This window comes from Erythrolamprus reginae, chromosome 11 (assembly GCF_031021105.1).
Source record: "Erythrolamprus reginae isolate rEryReg1 chromosome 11, rEryReg1.hap1, whole genome shotgun sequence".
NCBI lineage: Eukaryota > Metazoa > Chordata > Lepidosauria > Squamata > Dipsadidae > Erythrolamprus > Erythrolamprus reginae.
In genome coordinates this window covers 24,057,998-24,077,769 of record NC_091960.1, presented here as the reverse complement: position 1 = coordinate 24,077,769, position 19,772 = coordinate 24,057,998, and the positions used below count along the sequence as shown (strand labels likewise).

General features: G+C 43.1%; 1 protein-coding gene across 3 annotated transcripts in view; it reads right to left on the bottom strand.

The window, feature by feature from the left end:
- ZMYM4 (zinc finger MYM-type containing 4) overlaps positions 1 to 19,772 on the bottom strand; it is a 91,582-nt gene that overhangs the window by 54,052 nt on the left and 17,758 nt on the right. For 2 of the 3 annotated variants that reach the window (XM_070763710.1, XM_070763708.1), the window contains exons 1-8: positions 14,975 to 15,060; positions 14,443 to 14,746; positions 9,853 to 9,898; positions 7,779 to 8,306; positions 5,240 to 5,307; positions 3,621 to 3,791; positions 3,079 to 3,157; positions 576 to 828 (exon numbers count right to left, since the gene is read on the bottom strand). In XM_070763710.1, the coding sequence (XP_070619811.1) occupies positions 576 to 828; positions 3,079 to 3,157; positions 3,621 to 3,791; positions 5,240 to 5,307; positions 7,779 to 8,306; positions 9,853 to 9,898; positions 14,443 to 14,715 (1,418 nt within the window). In that variant the 5' untranslated portion in view covers positions 14,716 to 14,746; positions 14,975 to 15,060. Of the gene's footprint in view, positions 1 to 575; positions 829 to 3,078; positions 3,158 to 3,620; positions 3,792 to 5,239; positions 5,308 to 7,778; positions 8,307 to 9,852; positions 9,899 to 14,442; positions 14,747 to 14,974; positions 15,061 to 17,824; positions 17,889 to 19,772 lie in introns of those variants that run through there. The other variant, XM_070763711.1, reaches the window with a different exon arrangement.

The window sequence follows — 19,772 nt, the reverse complement described above, 5'->3', positions numbered from 1 at the left end:
CCCTCTGTGGGAAACCCCACCTCCGGATTTTGCTATCGCGCTGGTGGGATTCCCCTGCTGGGATTCCCCTGCTGGGATTCCCCTGCAGCATGGCAAATCATGGAGGGGAGCCTCAGGGGAATCCCACCAGCGTGAAAACGGGTGCTTCGGCTGGCAAAGGGGGTGAATTTTGGGCTTGCAGGCATTAATCGCTTTTCCATTGATTCCCATGGGAAACATTGTTTCGTCTTACGAACTTTTCACCTTACGAACCTCATCCTGGAACCAATTAAGTTCGTAAGACAAGGTATCACTGTATATCCCAGAGGTGCACTGTAAAGGATTTTAACAGGCTCTGCTTTACTTATAAGAAAATCAAAGCACTATAAAATGTAACTTCCAAGCCCTTTGGAAGGCTGCCCATGATGCTTTAAGCCCGACTATGCTGCAAGTCCAGAGTCAGAGAGCGAAACGTATAAGGAATCCAAGGTTGGATTCTAGATGATCTCTGGATAATCCCATTTTACTGACATTTTCCTTTGCTATTTTTACCAAAGACCAGGTGGGAGTTGAGGGAGCCCTTCATCTGCCCTTACTTTGAGCAGCTGGAACAGGTTTTCTTGGTGAAAGGTTGTGGACGGGCAGCTGGTACAGTGTATCCCGTGAGGCACAGTGTGGAACAGAAGAGCTGAGTGGAGCCCTTTCTTTGATAGGCCGTCTGCCCCTTCTGCAGGATCTTCTTGCATCCCGAACAGGAAACCCGAATGGTCGTACTTGGGACCGAAGGAAGTAGCTTGTTCATGCCAGAGGGTGGCGTGTTAGGTGGGAAACCTGAGGTCAGCTGCGGAGCTTGCCAAAAAGAGAACATAGACAGACAATGCTGCTGAGGTTGTCTTCTCATCTGTGGAATCCCATTTTAAGACTGACTTAATGCATTTCCACCCCCCACCCCCCAATCCTTACAGATAAAAAGGAAAAATTCAGCACCCGCACACCATTTAATACTTCTTACGTCCTTTTTCCAGGCTATCTTTTCCCGATCAAAACAATTAACTTGGCTTGGAATTCTGGATAGAAGTAAGCTGCACATAATTTAACAATTGGTTCGCGTAGTGCAGAACAGAAAATCTGAGCATGCGGCTTCAAGCACACAGCAATTTTATGCACATGGCTTCCAGCACACCTTCTTGGGCAGCCACCGTGAGTAGAGTGGGTGACGTTTGGAAATCAGCTGGGCTGTACGGGTGGGGCAAGCTAGCCAGAGAGTGAGATATATAAGACATAATAGTGTGGGGGCAGGTGGGTGGGCCCAGCTGGTGGTTGGAGCCAGACGTGAAATTTTTCCCTACTGGTTCTGTGGGTTTAGTTTATTTCGTGGGCTTGGCTTAGAGATCAGGTGGGTGTGATTTCAGGTGGGTATGTTCATGTGGTCACATGACTGGTAGGCGTGACCAGGTTGTCATGTGACTGGGTAGGCGCCGCCAATTTAGCAGTTCACTTTGCCAGGGAACAGGGGGTTGGGCTAGATGACCTCACAACCTTTGCTGTGCTGTTTCAATGCATCCTCTGAAGCTGGGTCCACCCACCCTCCTTCTTTTTACTCTCTCTCTCTTTTTTCTGTGGGAAGCAACCTCCCCCCCCCCCAATAAAATATTACTAAGAAAAGGCTCACAGAAAAACAAGGAAAAATCAAGCTGCTAACAAAATCCTGCCTGAAGCTCATTCCCCATTTCTACCCGATAGTGATAATGAGATAATGACCATATAGAAAGTGGAAGCCTGACATTTGGCTCCATTCACACAAGCAGGCAAACAGATCCCTAGAAAATTCATTCAAGAGGGGATATTTTCCCCATGGCAAGATTTGGCAGCTAACAAAACTCAGTAGAATCAGAATAAGCAGCCCCACACTCAAGATCCGACACAGGATGAAAGCCATTTAGACACAATGGGAATCACCCAGTGAAGGGCTACCAAAATTTTTACAACACTGTGGGCGTGGCTGATACATTTTCTTTCAACATTTTTCAGTACAAATTGGGTGCTTTCGGGTGGAGCTCCATTTTTGCTACCCCACTGCGTTCCCCCCCCCCAATCCGGGCAGTAGCCCACCCCTGGAATCACCCCAACCCCTTTTAGAAACACAAAACCCATATTGCACAAATCCCAAAACTTCAAAAACACAGAACCATGTAAGAATCCTTCCTTTTATCCAGTTTGTTGTTCAACTAACCAAGAATGTCACTTCGCTTCTGCAATTAAAAATCACCTTCCGAACAGCTTCCAAAGGCTTTTTAATTTAAAGCAGGAGTCTCCAAAGCTTGCAACATTAAGACTTATGCATTTCAACTCCCAGGATTCCTCAGACAGCCATGTGGCTAAGTTTGGAGACTTCTGGTTTAAAATGACAGCATTTGTTTTTCTTCTTTGCCAAGAGATCTCCTGGCTGGAAAGTGAGTCCTGATTTTTTTTCTTTCTAACACCTCTCTCTTTCTTTCTCCCTTCCCTTCCCCCTTCCCCCTCTTTCTTTCTTTCAGGCGAACCGGCAGGGGGAAAGGGCTTTTAAAAGGGTTTTTAAAAAAAACAGGAAGTGATTATGTCAGGGCGTGTGGGCGGAGCCTTGCACTGCCATTGCTACTGGTTCTCTGAACCAGCCACTGCAACTGCTATCTACTCGCCCGAACCAGGCCGCACCAGGAGGATTTCAGCCCTAGTTGGAATTACCAGTTCACCTGAACCGGTCTGAATCAGTAGCAGTCCACTTCTGACTTAGGACCAGAGAGACACAGTTTTAATTCAACCTTTAGGCATGGAAACTCATTGACTACCTTTGGGCCAGCCACTTTCTCTTACCTCAACCTATTTCACAGAACTGTAGGGAGAAGATAAAAGGAGGCATCCACACATGGAACCTTGAACACCTGCAGGCTGGGCAGGATATAAACGAAGTGAGTAAGCACACCCCATTACACCTCTAGAAGTTGCCACGTTGCAGAGGGCTAATCTTCTCTATGTAAACCATGTGAAACTGTTTCTCTGAGCAACCAATGGACACAACATGTCTACTAACTCCCACCCAGCATAAATCTTGATCCTTACCGAGAGGGCTGCCACTGACAGAAAACACAGCACTGATTTTCAGTTCCCCTTCCTGAGTTTTTGGCTGCTGGCCATAATCCTGAAACAAAACGGCCACAGATGAAATTCCAGCTGCTATAACCAGAAGCACCCAAGCCTCTATCTAGAATACACACCACTTAACCCCAGTGCAATCAGAGACTTATGAGAGTCCTGTTGTAAATATCTCGATCTGTGAAAACGCCTTTTTCGGCATTTAATGCATTTATTATTATGATGAAGACTTCTATCCTGGGCGGAGCGACTGTAGCTCCACTAAATGTTGTATGTTTTGTTTGTTATGCTTGTCATTTTGAAAAAAACCAATAAAATATATTTTTTAAAAATAAAATAAAATTCCTGTGTGGAATAGGAGAGGCTAATTATTTTGGAGTTCCTATGCACCATTTAACCATTGCCTATTTGCAAGTGCCTATAGTTTTGGACCATAATATTGAGCAAATCACAAAACTATCAATGCCCCTTCAAAACAACACATGTGCAAAATCAGAGATGGATCTTACCTCAGTACTGTCTGGTTCATCCTTAATTTTATTCAGTAGCCCCGGCTGGGGTGCCATAGCTTTATCGTAGTCATTATCCAAAGGTTCTTCCTTGATTCTAATATTGGAAGAATAGGAGTTCCCATGCTCTTGGCCAGCAGAGTCTTTATTAGCAAACAGGTAGCTAGATTCCTAGAAGGTAGATGTGGGAAACATGCTTTAGCCATCGCATCAGGGTTATGCAGTGCCGGAGCCTTTATTCATAAAAAGTGCTCTGGCGTAAACAAGGTGAGGGGTCCTTGGTGCTCTGTGAGATTGCTTGTTTTCTTGCGGATATTTCATTAACCAAACTAGGTAACATATTCACTGTTAACATCTTAACATCTAATGATGCTACTTAGAGTTTAAATAATAAAAGATCTGCAAGAAACAAGGTCAGAGCACCAAGGACCCATCATACATGAGCTACAAATATTCTCCTCTATTAGCCTACACAATGCAGCATCCTTAAAAAATTACAGGCAGGTTACTGTATTTGTGACCTTGGTTCTGTTTTCTATCTGAGCAATTTATTCACTCTTTCCCTGGGCCTTTCAGTTGAACCCTATTCTTTTGTAATTTCAGAGCCAAACGCCCATGGTTAGCCTCTAATCACCCCACTCTCCTGGGACATTAGAACAGCTTGAGCAATCACTAGCTGAAGGTACAATGGCACAGCCAAATTCTTACAGTAATCCTAGTCCTCCAGAATGTGTTTTATGGCACATAATTTTATTTACTTATTAAATTTACCCTTGAAGAGTGTTCAGAGACTGCAAATAGTCCAGAATGCTGCCGCGCGAACTGTTATGGGTGCACCTCAGTACACTCATATAACATCTATGCTCCGCAAGCTGCACTGACTACTGATTGGTCTCCAGTTACAATTCAAGGTGTTAGTTATTATCTATAAAGCCCTACATGGCTTAGGGCCAGACTATTTATGGGACCATCTCCTGCCATATATCTCCCAGAGACCAATAAGATCGCACAGGGTTGGCCTTCTTCAGGTTCTATCGACTATGCAATGCAGGTTGACAGGGCCATGGGGGAGGCCTTCTCTGTGGCCGCCCCGGCTCTATGGAACCAAGTCCTCCCCCCCCCCCATATCCCCTTGTTATGAGCCGCTCCAAGTCCTCGGAGAGGGGCGGCATACAAATCTAATAAATAATAATAATAATAATAATAATAATCATCATCATCATCATCATCATCATCATCACCATCATCATCCATACTGCTCCCACCCTGCTGACCTTCTGAAATGCTGCTTAGACCTGGCTTTGCCGGCAGGCCTGGGGGCCATGAATTGTACATCTTTCATGGCCAAATGGTATTGAATGATATGTACCTTTTGATTGGATTGCTGAATTGTGGGTTTTAACTGGGGTTATTGTTTTAATTTTTACTTGACTGCTTTTTATTGTTAACTGTACTTTTTTATATTGTTTGTAAGCCGCCCTGAGTCCTTTGGGATTGGATGGCATAGAAGTCGAATGAATGAATGAATGAATGAATGAATGAATGAATGAATGAACGCATATGCCGCCCATCTTACTCTGTAAAGTGACTCCTAATACAAGGAAAAACGTCATACTTACCCTGAAGTTAGTTTCTGGTGTTTGCGGTGCTAAATGTGTCCGTAACGTTTCATCCACTTGATTCGCAACTGGGGAATACAAAAAGTGCAATTAGTAACATAAAAAAAAAAATCTTGGATGCTTGTGGAAACCACGGTAATGTCTGTGCATCATATGGAGCTAATATCACAGCAGGGCTGCACTGGTGGAGTCGTTTTACAGTGCTGAACCATGCAGCAGTCAATAACCAGATCTGGCACTCGAGAGGACAACCGTCTGGGGTCTTCCCTCACCACACTGCTGCTCCATATGCAGTGTACAATGTGCAGTGAAACGGCGCACCAGATTCATATTTTTTTTCTTTGTTTCCTTCTCAATTCCTAGGTCTGTCTTATGGGGCGAAAAATACAGTATATATGTAACTAAAGTGAGCATGTGTCACATACTTCCATGTGTTTTCTCCAGATGTTTTTGGAAAGAAAGGCAACTTACTCAGCAGCGCTTTAATTTCTTAAACTGGTGGGAATAAATCACTTGAAATGTTTGAAATAAAATTGAATCCCGTAGGTCAAAAAGAGACATGCTGACCCTGATGGCAGGAAGGAAACTACCAAAGTCTGAACAGCAGTTCACAAATTGGAAATATGGGTTAGACATTTGCTGCACCATCTGGCAGCCCTGGACAACTAGTAATGTGGCCCCACAAGATAATAAAAACATAAAAAATAAAAGAAATTTGTTATTTATATATATTAACTGTATTATACATTTTATATGCAGCTCCAGACAATTCCTCTTCACTCAATGTGGGCCAAGAAAGGCAAAACATTGAACCGCCAACATTTACAGGGAAGATTCCTGTAGATGTCTCACTGATCTGGTTCTCACAATATACTAGGCCAGTGGTGGGTGTCACGCTGAATATTGGCAGCCCCAGAGACATTTAGTATTTAAAGAGTTAACTTTGTGTGCCTTACTAAGATCCTCCTATTATGATGTAATATCCTGCCACATCTAACACTACTTCCTTCTTCTTCATCCTAAAACTCCATTCTCCTTTTACCTCTATCATGTGAAGACATATTTCTTAAGTTGTCCCCTGAGACATGTTTTATTTTCTATTTTTATAATAAAAGAAATCTTGTTTTGAACAAACGACTAAAGGGCTTCTATCCATCGCCTCCACGGTGATTAAGGTTGTAACAGACTTTAATTACTTACATACCACAACAGTGGGTAATGGGAACGTGCACAAACATTTTTGGCTCTGAATGCCGAAGCACAGCACACACAAAGACTAGCTGTCCAGCGCGCATGCACAGGCTCCGCTTGGCCTTTCCGGGGTTCTTATGCTTCCTTACCCACCCCCTTGGTCCCCAACTGGGTGGCAGGAAATCCCCACCTGGAATGGCTGCCTGCCCAGCCAGCAAACATTAACCCTTGCGCCCTAGAGGGAGAGGAATGTCGCCTCCCTCCACTGGAAAGCCGGAGCCCTTCCCGGTCTTGGAGGTAAGGGGCGTCGACATTCCTGGGACTTGCGTTGGGAGGCCAGCAGGCAGGAGAGCTTCACTCCAACTCTGTCCGGGATGAAGGGCACCCTTCCCAGAACGCTGAGAAGAAGTTGGCGTAACACACACACACACCCGCTTCCCGGTCACTTCCTGGCTAGGCATCTCTTCTCCCTCGGTGGCATCTCCATGCTGCGCTCACCTCCAGCCCTCCTGGGTCAACACGGTTCCTCCTCTTTCCTCCAGCATCCTGGCTGGAAGCTGTCGCGAGACAACTGCCACTGCCCCCTTGTAGCGGCAGGAACAGCAGGTGGATGGGCCACTACCTAGCCAGCAAACCCTGCCCCACTTCCCCCAAGCCAGCCAGGTGCTCCAGATTGTGGACACACATCAGTGCTGCAGGCTGGAGGGCTGGGGCCATGCAAGAAGCCTGGTTGTGCGGGAAGGGAGGGAAACCCCAGCTTGCCCGTCCTGGCTGGCAGCTCTGCATGCACACTGCCCAGTTGGTCTTCGGGCAGAAACTGAAAGAGCAGCTGCTTGGTGCGCTCGCATGCACTGGGAAAATCATGCGTGTGCATGTGTGCTGAGCGGCTGCTCTTTCAGTTTCCGGTGTTCCCATACGTGTGAAGACCAGCTGGCTGCTGCAACGGGTGATGGCTCTGCGTGCCGTAGATTCGCCATCACAGTGGTAGGCTAACAAGGATTTGTTGCAAACAATGGCTGAAGTTTGCAGATCACTTCAGCTAACTGCTAGCTGTAGTTCAGCAGTTCAAATCTCACCAGCGGCTCAAGGTTGACTCAGCCTTCCATCCTTCAGAGGTCAGTAAAATGAGGGCCCAGATTGTTGGGGGCAAGAGGTTGATTCTGTAAACTGCTTAGAGAGAGCACTATGAAACGGTATATAAGTCTAAATGCTATTGATATTGCTAAGTCCCATGCTAGCTGAAAAAGAAGAATCCATGTTATCCTGAACTTGAAGTATAAGCCAATTCCTGAAAAAAATAGCAACTCTGAACTCTCCTAGTAAAACTGAGTGAATATATATATATTACCTGATTTATCAAGCAAACTGCTTTTCAATCTGGAATCTAACTCTTTCGGCATTTTTTCCAAACGTTTGTCACGTTCATGGAAAGATCCTTCTCTGGTTTTCTCCTTTGTCATAAAAATGTCTTTACTATCATCCCTTGCAATGCTAAAATCTTTCCGCAGGGATTTAAACACAGAAGGTCCCTTGTCAAAACCGGGAGAGATATCCTTCTGGATCATGTTTTGCATTTGGGTGTCTTTTTCATTGTCCACCACATGATCCCGGACCCTCCTCCCATCTGCCCGGCTATCTTCAGAGCGAAGGGCAGAAGAGAGACCTTCCTTTGGAGCAAAAGTCGGCTCTTCTTCGTTGTCACTCCCAATCACAGGAATTCCCGCAAGGTCTCCTGAGTTCAGGAAATAATCATTGTCATCCAGCAAAGAGTTGGTGGATCCTGTCCGGCTCTGCATTCTGTAGGGGATGCTGTCAAAAGCAGGACTGAGGTTGTGGACTGTCTTCTCAGACATCTCAGAATCTATAATATTTGCACCTAAAGAGGGGAAGACAATGGTATGTCTTTAAAAAAAACAAAATAGAGTCAGCTATAACATAAAGCTGAACTTACTCATAAATTTTTAATGTGATACAACAACAACTGAGTTGGAAAGGCCTTCGAATCCAACACCCTGCTACGCCAATTCAGACAAATGATTATCCAACATCACCTTAAAAACTTCCAGTGTTGGAGCATTCACAACTTCTGGAGGCAAGCTGTTCCACTCATTAATTGTTCTAACTGTCAGGAAATTTCTCCTTACTTCTAAGTTGCTTCTCTCCTTGTTTAGTTTCCACCCATTGCTTCTTGTCCTACCCTCAGGTGCTTTGGAGAATAGTTTCACTCTCTCTTCTTTGTGGCAACCCCTGAGATATTGGAATACTGCTATCATGTCTCCCCTGGTCCTTCCTTTCATTAAAACTAGACATACCCAGTTGCTGCAACTGTTCTTCATATGTTTTAGCCTCCAGTCCCCTAATCATTTTTGTTGCTCTTCTCTGCACTTTTTCTAGAGTCTCAACATCTTTTTTGCATCCTGGCGACCAAAACTGAATGCAGTATTCCAAGTGTGGTCTTACCAAGGCATTATAAAGTGGTATTAACACTTCACGTGATCTAGATTCTATCTCTGTTAATGCATCTGAGAACTGTTTTGGCTTTTTTGGCAGCTGCTGCCCACTGCCGGCTCATATTTAAATGGCTGTCCACTAGGACCCCAAGATCCCCCTCACAGTTATTACTGTTGACGTAAACCTATTACCAAATGAGTTCTCTAAAAGACTATGGTATTTTTGAGAAGACGTTATTCATAATGCGCACTTTTTAATGCATTCAACTTTTTATTAAATTCTTTCTGGTCAATCATCAGTCCCTCATTTTCAATTAGACTTTTCTCACACTCAGTGAAAATAACTACAGTAATAGTGAACAATCATTTTTATCTTTCTTTTCCAAATCGGTAATATTCCTTTTGAACTAGTATGATACAAAATGAAAATACCACATAAAAAATAGCTGCACTACAGATTTAAAGTATGTCAGAAGCAATCACTCTCAATATTAATTCCTGGGGGCTATATTCAACCAGACAAAAAAAAATCTCATGCCCATTGGCCTAATCCACTGACCAAGCAGTCGAGCATGACCTAATTCTCATCTTTACCAGCATATATAGCATTTATAGGTGCCTGGACTTTTGGACTATCTTAAAATAAACATTTGTAACTCATGCATACAGTATGCATACAGTATAATTGTTATTATTATTATTATTATTATGCGTACTTGCTTTTGTTAAGACATTAATGGCTACGTGTTGCGTTATTTCGAGGGGACAACACATTTACACTGTTATACAAGCTGTGCGCTCACTACTTTACATTGTAGCCAAGTGTCATTTCTTCAACATTGTCACGTGAAAAGATATACTTAAATATTTACAAAATATAAGGGGGTGTACTCACTTCTGTGACATACTGTACATACATGCAAACAAAATAGGTGAAGGAAATATTTCATGAGCAAATGATTGCATACTCACGTTGTTTTTCTGTGTTACCAAACACTGCATCAGTTTTCTCTTCAAACTGCAGAGATGAAAAAAAAAAGATGGCACCATGATTCTGGTTGCTGATTGACTGTGGAGACTTTCAGTCATCCAGGTCATGGTTGTCCCAAAGATACTTTTTTCGAGAGGCAACCAGACTTTCCGGTTTTTCCAAAAAGCTTCTTGCATAAGAAGCAAAAAGTCTTCAAAAAAAGCCCCAGAAAGTCCTGTTGCCTCTTGAAAAAGAAAACCACCTTTGGGTGATTCTGATTGGTTTAATTAAGAACAGAACATTTCCCTCTTCTCTATTATCGAATTCTCAGTACACATGTCAGAGTTTGGGGTTATCTGGTGAATAATCCTGCTATATAAATCTGCAACTTGGTCTGCAAGGAATCTTCCTTGATCCATAGCTGACTTTAGACCACAATCTTTCGTCTGTGCCAAGGGGGGCATTTGTACTGCATGATGCACCAGTTGTGGCCCTATTTGGACAGGGAGTCTCTTCTTACAGTCACTCAGGCCCTCATCACCTCGAGGTTCGATTACTGCAATGCCCTCTACATGGGGCTACCTTTGAAGAATGTTCAGAGACTGCAGTTAGTGCAAAATGCAGCATGAGCCATCATTGGACTTTCAAGGTACACCCATATCTCAACAGCACTCCGCGAGCTACATTGGCTATCAATTGGTCTCCGGACACAATTTCAAATGTTGGCCATGACCTATAAAGTCCTACATGGCCTACGACCAGGTTAATTACAGGACCGCCTTCTGCCTCATGAATCCCAATGACCGGCCAGGTCCCACAGAGTTGGCCTTCTCCAGGTCCCGTCAGCTAGGCAATGCTGCCTGGTGGGGCCTAGGGGTAGAGCCTCCTCTGTGGCAGCCCCGGCCCTTTGGAATCAACTCCCTCCAGAAATTCATATCGCCCCCGCCCTCCAGGTGTTTCGTAAGTCTTTAAAAACTCAATCTCTGCCGGCAGGCTTGGGGCCATTGAGCACTGGTATTCTGCTCCGGCCATATACATATGAGAGTAAATGAAATATAATTGGAGTTTTAGATAAATTTCAGATTATTTTAAACATTGGATTTCTTACATGCTTTTTTTATATTGTTCCCACCTTTGGAAGCCACCCTGAGTCTACAAAGAAGGGCGACATAATAAATAAATAAAATGAAAAAATGAATGAATGAATGACAGACAGACATATTTTCTAAAGTTTTGCGTATAAAATATGGTTATGTTTAGCACTAAGGCTACTTCAAACTCCAAAGCCTGTTAAGCTGGTACTTTTACAGATGTGTCCTAGGATGTTAAGCAACATCATCAATTACTCTTGTTTGTAACTTACCATCTAGCCATTCAATTTGGCTTTTCCAGCCCAAAGCAAAATGGAATATAATGAAATAGACTCATGTTGTGCTTATATCGCTTTAACAGTCATCTCAAATGAGGAACTGCTCACCCATATGGGTTTGTGGCTTTTGAAAAACTGTTTATCACTGTTGGCAATCCTTGGGTTTCAGTCACACTGAGCATTGAAAATTAAATCATGTTTTGTGGTGAAATACCACAACATGAGCAACAGTGAAACTGAGTGATGTTCAAATTTATCTTTCTAGTACCATCCATAACAATAAATAGTGAAATTAAAAAAATATACAGAAGGCTTGCTGAAAGGGGTGCATTAAGCACAGAAAATTAACAGTGGTCAAACCAGGCTCCTCTCACATCTATGCAGCTATGGAAAAGATAAAATTAGAACCAAGCATTCCATGAATAAATCTGAGAAACACCACTCCCCAAGCCGTTTTCTGCAACTAAGGATGTAATCAGTGTAAAATTCCCTACCTGAATTGTCAACTTTTTACCTGTTTCATTATGTAACATTCAAAGTACCGAAGTTGAAATTTAACAAAAATGGATCCAAAGCCACCTGGCACTGTGTACAAAGTGGAGATGAAGGATCCTTGGTTCTTTCTGAACTTGGTTGTTCCCTGCAGATTTCATTATTCAAACATCTTCAATGCCAGCACGGAGAGCACCAGGGACCCCACATTTCAACTTTTGAGCTGTATTTATTTATTTATTTATTTATTTATTTATTTATTTATTTATTAATTATTTGGATTTGTATGCCGCCCCTCTCCGAAGACATATGTATGTATGTATGTATGTATGTATGTATGTATGTATGTATGTATGCATGTATGTATGCATGTATGTACTTACTTACTTACTAACTAGCGTGCCCAGCCACACGTTGCTGTGGCTCAGTGTGGTTAACTGGAAAAGAAAGAAAAGAGAAAGTACACGTTTGTAACATGTTTAATTTCCCAATACTTGTGGGTTTACAATATTTTTTGTTGTTCCATTGTCTGTGGAGATATAGATTGTCTGGTTTGCCGACTCTAGAACACGAAAAATATAACTGTCCGTGGATGAAGCGGTCCATTTGTAGATCTAAACCGCAGAATTCTAAACATTGGCCCTGAGCATTGTTGATGGTTATTGCAAATACCAAACAAATTGGGAATTGCAATCTGTTAAATTGAAATGGGATATCATAGGAATGCGAGGAATTAGGACACCTTCACCTTTGAAAGGTGCTGCCAAGATTGTTGCTTCTTTTATTGCAAGCCGCGCGCCATTGCAAAGCTTTGGCTGGTTGATATTTTGCAACATGATAATCGGCATGCCGATTTTCAATTGCAGTATGTGCGGCGGCATCCCTGGCAGATCCAGTGAATTCAAAAATTCTGTTGGATAATTAGCCGCTTCATCTGCTTCCAGAACAGTGCTGACTGACTTCTATGTGACTGCCTCACTTTGAATGTTAAACTGAATAATGTTGTTAAGTTCGTAGACGTCTTTGTTTTTGGCCGCAAGAAAAGCTTGTTCACTCAGTCTTCATTTTTAAAGTTGGTTTGAATTTTGGGAAATACTTTTTCAACCAATTCTTCTTTTGATGTCACTAAATTACAGAAGTTATGAGGCAATGAAATTCGTCCTGAGGTCAGATCAATTGGTACCTTTCCATTCCCAATTTGCAGCAATTGATGTGAGAATATCTCAGCTAATCTATCGTTTTGCAGCTCGAGACACATATTTGCAAGTTAATTTTAATGTCTTTACGTGCCACCACAAAGTAGAGTATTTCAGGCAAGCATTTATTTTGTTCGCTGGTATCAATCGAAGAATGACAGGTAATGTTTGCCTGAAATCTTCTGCAAGCAATATTAATGTGCTTCCAAATGGTTTAATGTTTCCATGCAAATCTTGCAATGTTCAATCAAGAGCCTCGAGCAATTTTTGTGCGCCATTGTGCATTCACGCCATACAATAAGTTTGTGTTTTTGCAATATCTTTCCCATGCCAGATGCTTTGGAAATGTTGCACCTTGGGAGTTTCAATGAATTGCATGTTCAATGGCAATTTTAAAGCAGAATGAGCAGTTCTTTCATCTGGTAGCAATGTCACAGCTATTCCGGACAATGCAAGAACTAAGGCTATGTCATTTTGGGATCAAATTGCTGTCACAATCAATGTAATTAGGAATGTTTTACTAGTTCCTCCTGGTGCATCTAAAAAGATTTCTCCAACATCATTATTGACAGTTTGCATTATTTGATCGTAAATGGCTTTTTGCTCGAACGTTGGCAACAAAATATCACCTGTGTTGTAATTTTGTTCATGACGCAATTCTACATTGAACGAAGCAGCAGCAGATCGATTTGGTGATGGCATTCCCAGTTGATTGACAACTTTGTTTGCAATTTGTAAGCACAAATCTTCAATCCTTATCAATGTTTCGTTGTAGATTTCTGCTGTGAAATCCATGTTCATATTTGAATGTTCTTTGCGTATTTGACAAAAAATATCTTCAGCCATGTGCGATTTACATTTCTCCCATAACAATGCATGAATTTGTTTTGGATGTGACCTGTTGCACACATCATGAATGCATACATCCCAGTATTGGTCGTTCTCCAAAAAATTCAGACCTTGACATGCACTGCGGAAAGTGGCATGTGTAATGCCGTTGACAATTCTCAACTGCTGCAAAGATGCTGGACTGGGTACATTTTCCAAGAGCATGTGAAGAAAGAAGCATTCATCTTGATTGTACATTCTGCCCATCGTAGTTTCTTCGAATATTCCTGATTATCTGTTGACTCGCCCTCCTTGTTTGCGTCGTTCAAATGATTTTCTACTCACATTCCATGTGTAATACATAGGCACTTCCAAATACAGCAGTGTTTTTGCAAACGCGTCATTTTCACATAACTTGAAGAAAGCAGTTAATGTTGTAGCTGGTGGATTCAGGTATATTTGCTGCATATTTGCAGCTGTGAAATAAACGTGTTGTCCATTTTCTAGATGTACTGCTAAGTGAACAACAGCTGGACTTCGTTCATATATACGAAATGAAAGAATTCGACATAGAGCTGCATTACTGCTTATGTATCTTCCAGCCTGATACTGTCTGCTTTCATAGATATGTATGAACTCATTCCTATTACTTCTTTCTGGTTGCACGCCGAAAACTGCCATGTCGCTGCCCTTATTCACGTACTTACAAATGTTTCAGACGCTCTCAGCCGGTCGCGTTCATTCTGTTGAGAACGAAGCAGATGTGAAGCTGCAGAATGCGATCGCCGTGCTCGCAGCCGTGCATCCAGAAGTCTGGCTGCACGTCGCTCTGGTGTTTCCTTGGCGCGTATTTGAGCCATTCTTTGTCTTTGACGCTGGTTGGCTGATTCCCGTTCTTCCTCAGTTTGATTTGCAATTACTCGTCGCTTTGCTTCCGCTGTGCGAGTACGATAACCTAAGTTTGATCTTTTGCGAGGCATTATTTGAATGGACTAAAGCAGATCGATTGCACTGAAAAAGAAGGTAGAAAGTTTTAAGTGAAACATACAAAAATTGCTAAACAGTAAAAAAATTAATTTAATTTAATTTAATTTAATTTGACTTCTATGCCATCCAATTCCATGGGTGGCTTATAACAATAAATAATATAATAGCTATTCAAAAGTCAAATATAAGTAATAAATACAGTAAAAACCCCATTATAAAACCCTAGCGAACTATCCAATCACACATACATACCAAGTCAATAAACAGTTCAGCCGTGACTAGATGTTAACGTTCACGGCCACAAGGCCTGCCGGCAGGAGCCAAATCTTCATGGCCTTTTGGAAGGCCAGTAGGGTGGGAGCAGTACAGGCATCGGGGGGTAGTTGGTTCCATAGGGCCAGGGCAGCCACAGAGAAGGCTCTCCTGCACAGGCCCGCCAACCTGCATTGCTTAGTTGATGGGACCCAAAGAAGGCCAACTCTGTGTGATCTAATTGGTCTCTAGGAGGTATGCAGCAGGAGACGGTCCTGTAGATAGTCTGGTCCTAAGCCATGTAGGGCTTTATAGGCAATAACCAACACTTTGAATTGTGACCGGAGACTGCAGCCACGGCAGGCCCATTCTGGACTATCTGCAGTCTCCGAACATTCTTCAAGGGTAGCCCCATGTAGAGTGCATTGCAATAAAGAGAAAACACTAAGTTAAAAACAAAGAAAGAACCAAAAATCTGTATACATAAAAATGTAAATGTTTGTTAAAAATCTTAAATCTCCAAAAGTTCTTCACCGATTCGTTTGAAATTTTGACAGTGTTGCAATTGAATACATACGTTTTTATGTCAACCTTGGAGGTCTTGTAGTCCAACCCCCTGCTCAATTTGTATTCAGAATAACAGAATTGGAAGGAACCTTGGAGGTCTTCTAGTGGAATCCCCTGCTCAATTTATTCACAGTAACGGAGTTGGAAAGGACCCTAGAGATCTTCTAGTCCAACCTCCTGCTCATTTTTTATTCAGAATAACAGACTTGGAAAGGATCTTGGAGATGTTCTAGCCCAACCCCCTGCTCAATATGTGATGAACTTTAGGAGATTTTAGATCATGAACAAACGAATACAGTGGTAACTCGTGATACGAACCCCTCGCCATACGAAATTTTTTTGCCTCTTCTTACGAACTTTTTCCATCTTATGAACCCGCCCCCGCCGCCGAGAAGCCCCGCTTCCTGGCTGTCGTCTTTTGAAACAGCCGGGGGGCTTCTCGGCGGCCTCCCGAACGCCAAACCTGGAAGTTCGGGTTTGGCGTTCGGGTTCAGGAGGACACTGAGAAGCCCCCCGGCTGTTTCAAAAAGCGACAGCTGGGCGGCGGGGCTTCTCCGTGGCCACCCGAACCCGAACTTTTGCCGAACTTCCGGGTTCGGCATTCGGGAGGCCGCCGAGAAGCCCCGCAGCCCGGCAGTCGCTTTTTGAAACAGCCAGGGGGCTTCTCAGCGTCCTCCTGAACCCGAACGCCAAACCCGAACTTCCGGGTCGGCGTTTGGGAGGCCGCCGAGAAGTCCCCCGGTTGTTTCAAAAGACAACAGCTGGGCGGCAGGGCTTCTCGGCGGCCTTCTGAACGCCGAATCCGGAAGTTCGGCAAAGTTCGGGTTTGGCATTCGGGTTTGGGAGGACGCCGAGGCCCCCCGGCTGTTTCAAAAGGTGATAGCCGGGTGCCGGGGCTTCTCGGCGGCTACCCGAACCCGAACTTTTGCCGAACTTCCGGGTTCGGCATTGGGAGAACGCTGAGAAGCGCCCGGCTGTTTCAAAAGGTGACAGCCGGGCGGTGTTTTTTTGCGTTTTTTTTTCCCTTGCATGCATTAATTCAGTTTACATTGTTTCCTATGGGAAACAATGTTTCATCTTACGAACTTTTCGCTTTACGAACCTCCCCCGGGAACCAATTAGGTTCGTAAGACGAGGTATTACTGTATTTACATTTTTATTTATATAGATTGCAACAACTACAGAATTATTCAGATGGTAGATGGCAGTGTTTAGTTTGTATCTATGGCTATAATCTATGGTTCCTTTATGTTCTGAGGAATTTCCTGTGGTAGTTGAAACCATTAAGCAGCAAGGCCCATGGTAACTGTACACTGTACCTTTTATTTGATTTGTATGGCTTGTAACCATCCTGTGCTATCAAGCTGTATTGCTATATAATAATCCTCTGCTACCATGTCAAAATTTCAAAGCAATCAGTGAAGAACTTTAAGAGATTACAGACCATGAACAAAAGGACATTTACATTTTATTTATATAGGTAACAGAGTTTATAGGGATTAACATTAGAGAGCACGGTGACATTTGGACATCTCCCTCCCTGTGAGGTAGGCCGGTCTTATTGTCTTTTGGCAGATGGGTTGGGCCGGTCTCTTAAGGCAGGGGAGGACAGGGAGGGGGAGAGAGAGAGAGATGTCCAAATGCCACCATGCTCTCTAATGTTAATCCCTATATTAAGCAAGGGGTTCCACTAGAAGACCTCCAAGGTTCCTTCCAATTCTGTAATTCTGAATACAAATTGAGCAGGGGGTTGGACTACAAGACCTCCAAGGTTGACATAAAATGTGCATATTCGAATGCAACGCTGTGTCAAAGTTTCAAACAAATCAATGAAGAACTTTTGGAGATTTAACATTTTAGCCAAAGCTTTGTAATGGCATGTGGCTTGCAGTAAATCTCCAGACAATGGAACAACAAAAAATATTGTATACCCACAAGTATTAGGACATTAAACATATTACAAATGTGGGGAGTGGGGGAAGGGTTGTGCATGCATGGGCAGGGGAGGGGAATGCATGAGTGTGGGCATGCATGCATGCACTATCATGCATGCCCTTTAGGCACCTGAACAAAAAACGGTTTACCATCACTGGTATAATCAATTATATCTACATAGACAAGGTGCATGACACTTTTTCCAAAAATTCTCATTAAAAGGTGAAATATCTTATGCAAATCATTTGTATCCTCCCTTCTGGAGTAATTTTCTCTATCCTCATATTATTTTACAGTTTAGTATATTTTAGATTCAACCTCTTAAGTGTTGTGGTTAATTTTTCTGACCTGAAGACATTCCACAGGTTGATGCACCCTATGCTGCCACTTGGACCAGGCCTTGCTTCTCCACCTGTTAGTGTTTAAAAGAAAGATGGTTTAGGAAGAAATCTGAGGTCTGTCCCTGAAAACAAAACATTTCTAATCAAATAAAACATCATAATCCTCGTTTGCAATTTCTTATCATTGTAAGTGGCTATGATGAACAAATGATTCTAGATACCATACATTAATATCTTGTAATGTTCAGCTTGCTTGCAAGTGCAATAGCCACACCATTCAGCTTTGGATATTCCATTTTCTTCATGCATTCTAGAAGTAGAAGCAATTAAAAACCAGACATGCCACCAGCACTGTCTAGTCAACCCAGTAAGAGCAGTAACTGACACAAGGCGGTATAACCTATCTGATCGAACATAAAACCATAAAGCTATTAATCTAAATATGCTTTGTCAGGTCTGGCAAATTCACTAAGAATGATGGAGAGCCATTGAAAGTATTGCAGGAGAAATCAGTGGTCAATGTTAGGCACAATAGTATCAATAACTTTGGATACACTGCCTTCTATAAGAATTTATTTAAGGAATAGTATTGATTTGCCTTTGTTCAAGTGGAATTTGTGACCAGCTGGAGACACTGTCAAGATTCATTTGCAGTCAACCAGGCCAGAATGTAAAAAACTGTTTGATTTGTTCCCTTGCTATGGTAAAATTTATGAGTAAGTTCACTTCCAATGTAATGAGAACGGATTCCCCACCCCCATTGTCATTGTATTTTCCCAAAAGAAAAAAAGTTTTGTAAAATTTACGACTTTCTAATCATTCTGCTCTATCTTACTTGGGGATATACAGAATAGTGTATTTTCTTCCCCAAAATTTCTGTTCTCCTAATACAGTGATACCACTACTTACGAACTTAATTCATTCCGTGACTAGGTTCTTAAGTAGAAAAGTTTATAAGAAGCAATTTTCCCCATAGGAATCAATGTAAAAGCAAATAATGAGTACGATTGGGGAAACCACAGGGAGGGGGGAGGCCCTGTTTCCTCCCAGGAGATTCCTAGAGACCCCCACAGAGGCTTCTCCCTGCCTTTTCCAGCCTTGTTTCCTCCCAGGAGATTCCTAGAGGCCCCACGGAGGCTTCTCCCTTCCTTTTCTGGTTATAGTTTCGGAGCCTTGGGTTTGTAAGTGGAAAATGGTTCTTAAGAAGAGGGAAAAAAATCTTGAACACCCGGTTCTTATCTAGAAAAGTTCGTAAGTAGAGGCATTCTTACATTTTGGGGGGGGGGGGTGACCATGTTGTTTTATACACATACAGTGGTACCTCTACTTAAGAACACCTCTAGCTAAGAACCTTTCTAGATAAGAACTGGGTGTTCAAGATTTTTTTTCCTCTTCTTAAGAACCATTTTCTACTTAAGAACCCGAGCCTGGAAAATTTCCCAGGAAATTTGAGTGGCACGAAGGCCCAGCCAGTTTCCTGCCATTCCCCCTTTAATCCTGGCCATCTCGGGCTTTTCTGCACTGCCAGAGGAGACGCTTAAGGAGACTTTGACAGTCCAGAACAAACAAAGCATTTTCCTTTCTCTGGACGCTTGGAGAGCGAATAAACCACTTTGCTGTGGTGACTCCCTCGCGCTGCCTCCCACACACCCGGTGCGAGGTTGTCTCCCGGAGCGTCTGGGTGTGGAAAGGCAAAAGAGGGTGCTTTGCCCCAGCCAAATCAACTCGGCTTCAGCCAAACTGAGGAGTCACCACAGTGAAGGAAAGGCCCCGGCTACAAAGCGAGCGAGCGAGAGAAGAGGGGAGCTCTTTAGCATGGGGAGGAAGAGGAAGCAGGTAGCAGCAGCCGCCGCCTTTTGGTCAAAGGAGCAGGAGGGTCCCCCCTCTCGCCCGCCTGGGTTTCTCTCTCTGGCACAGTGCATGGGAAGCAGCCTCACGCCGGGTGCACGGGGGGT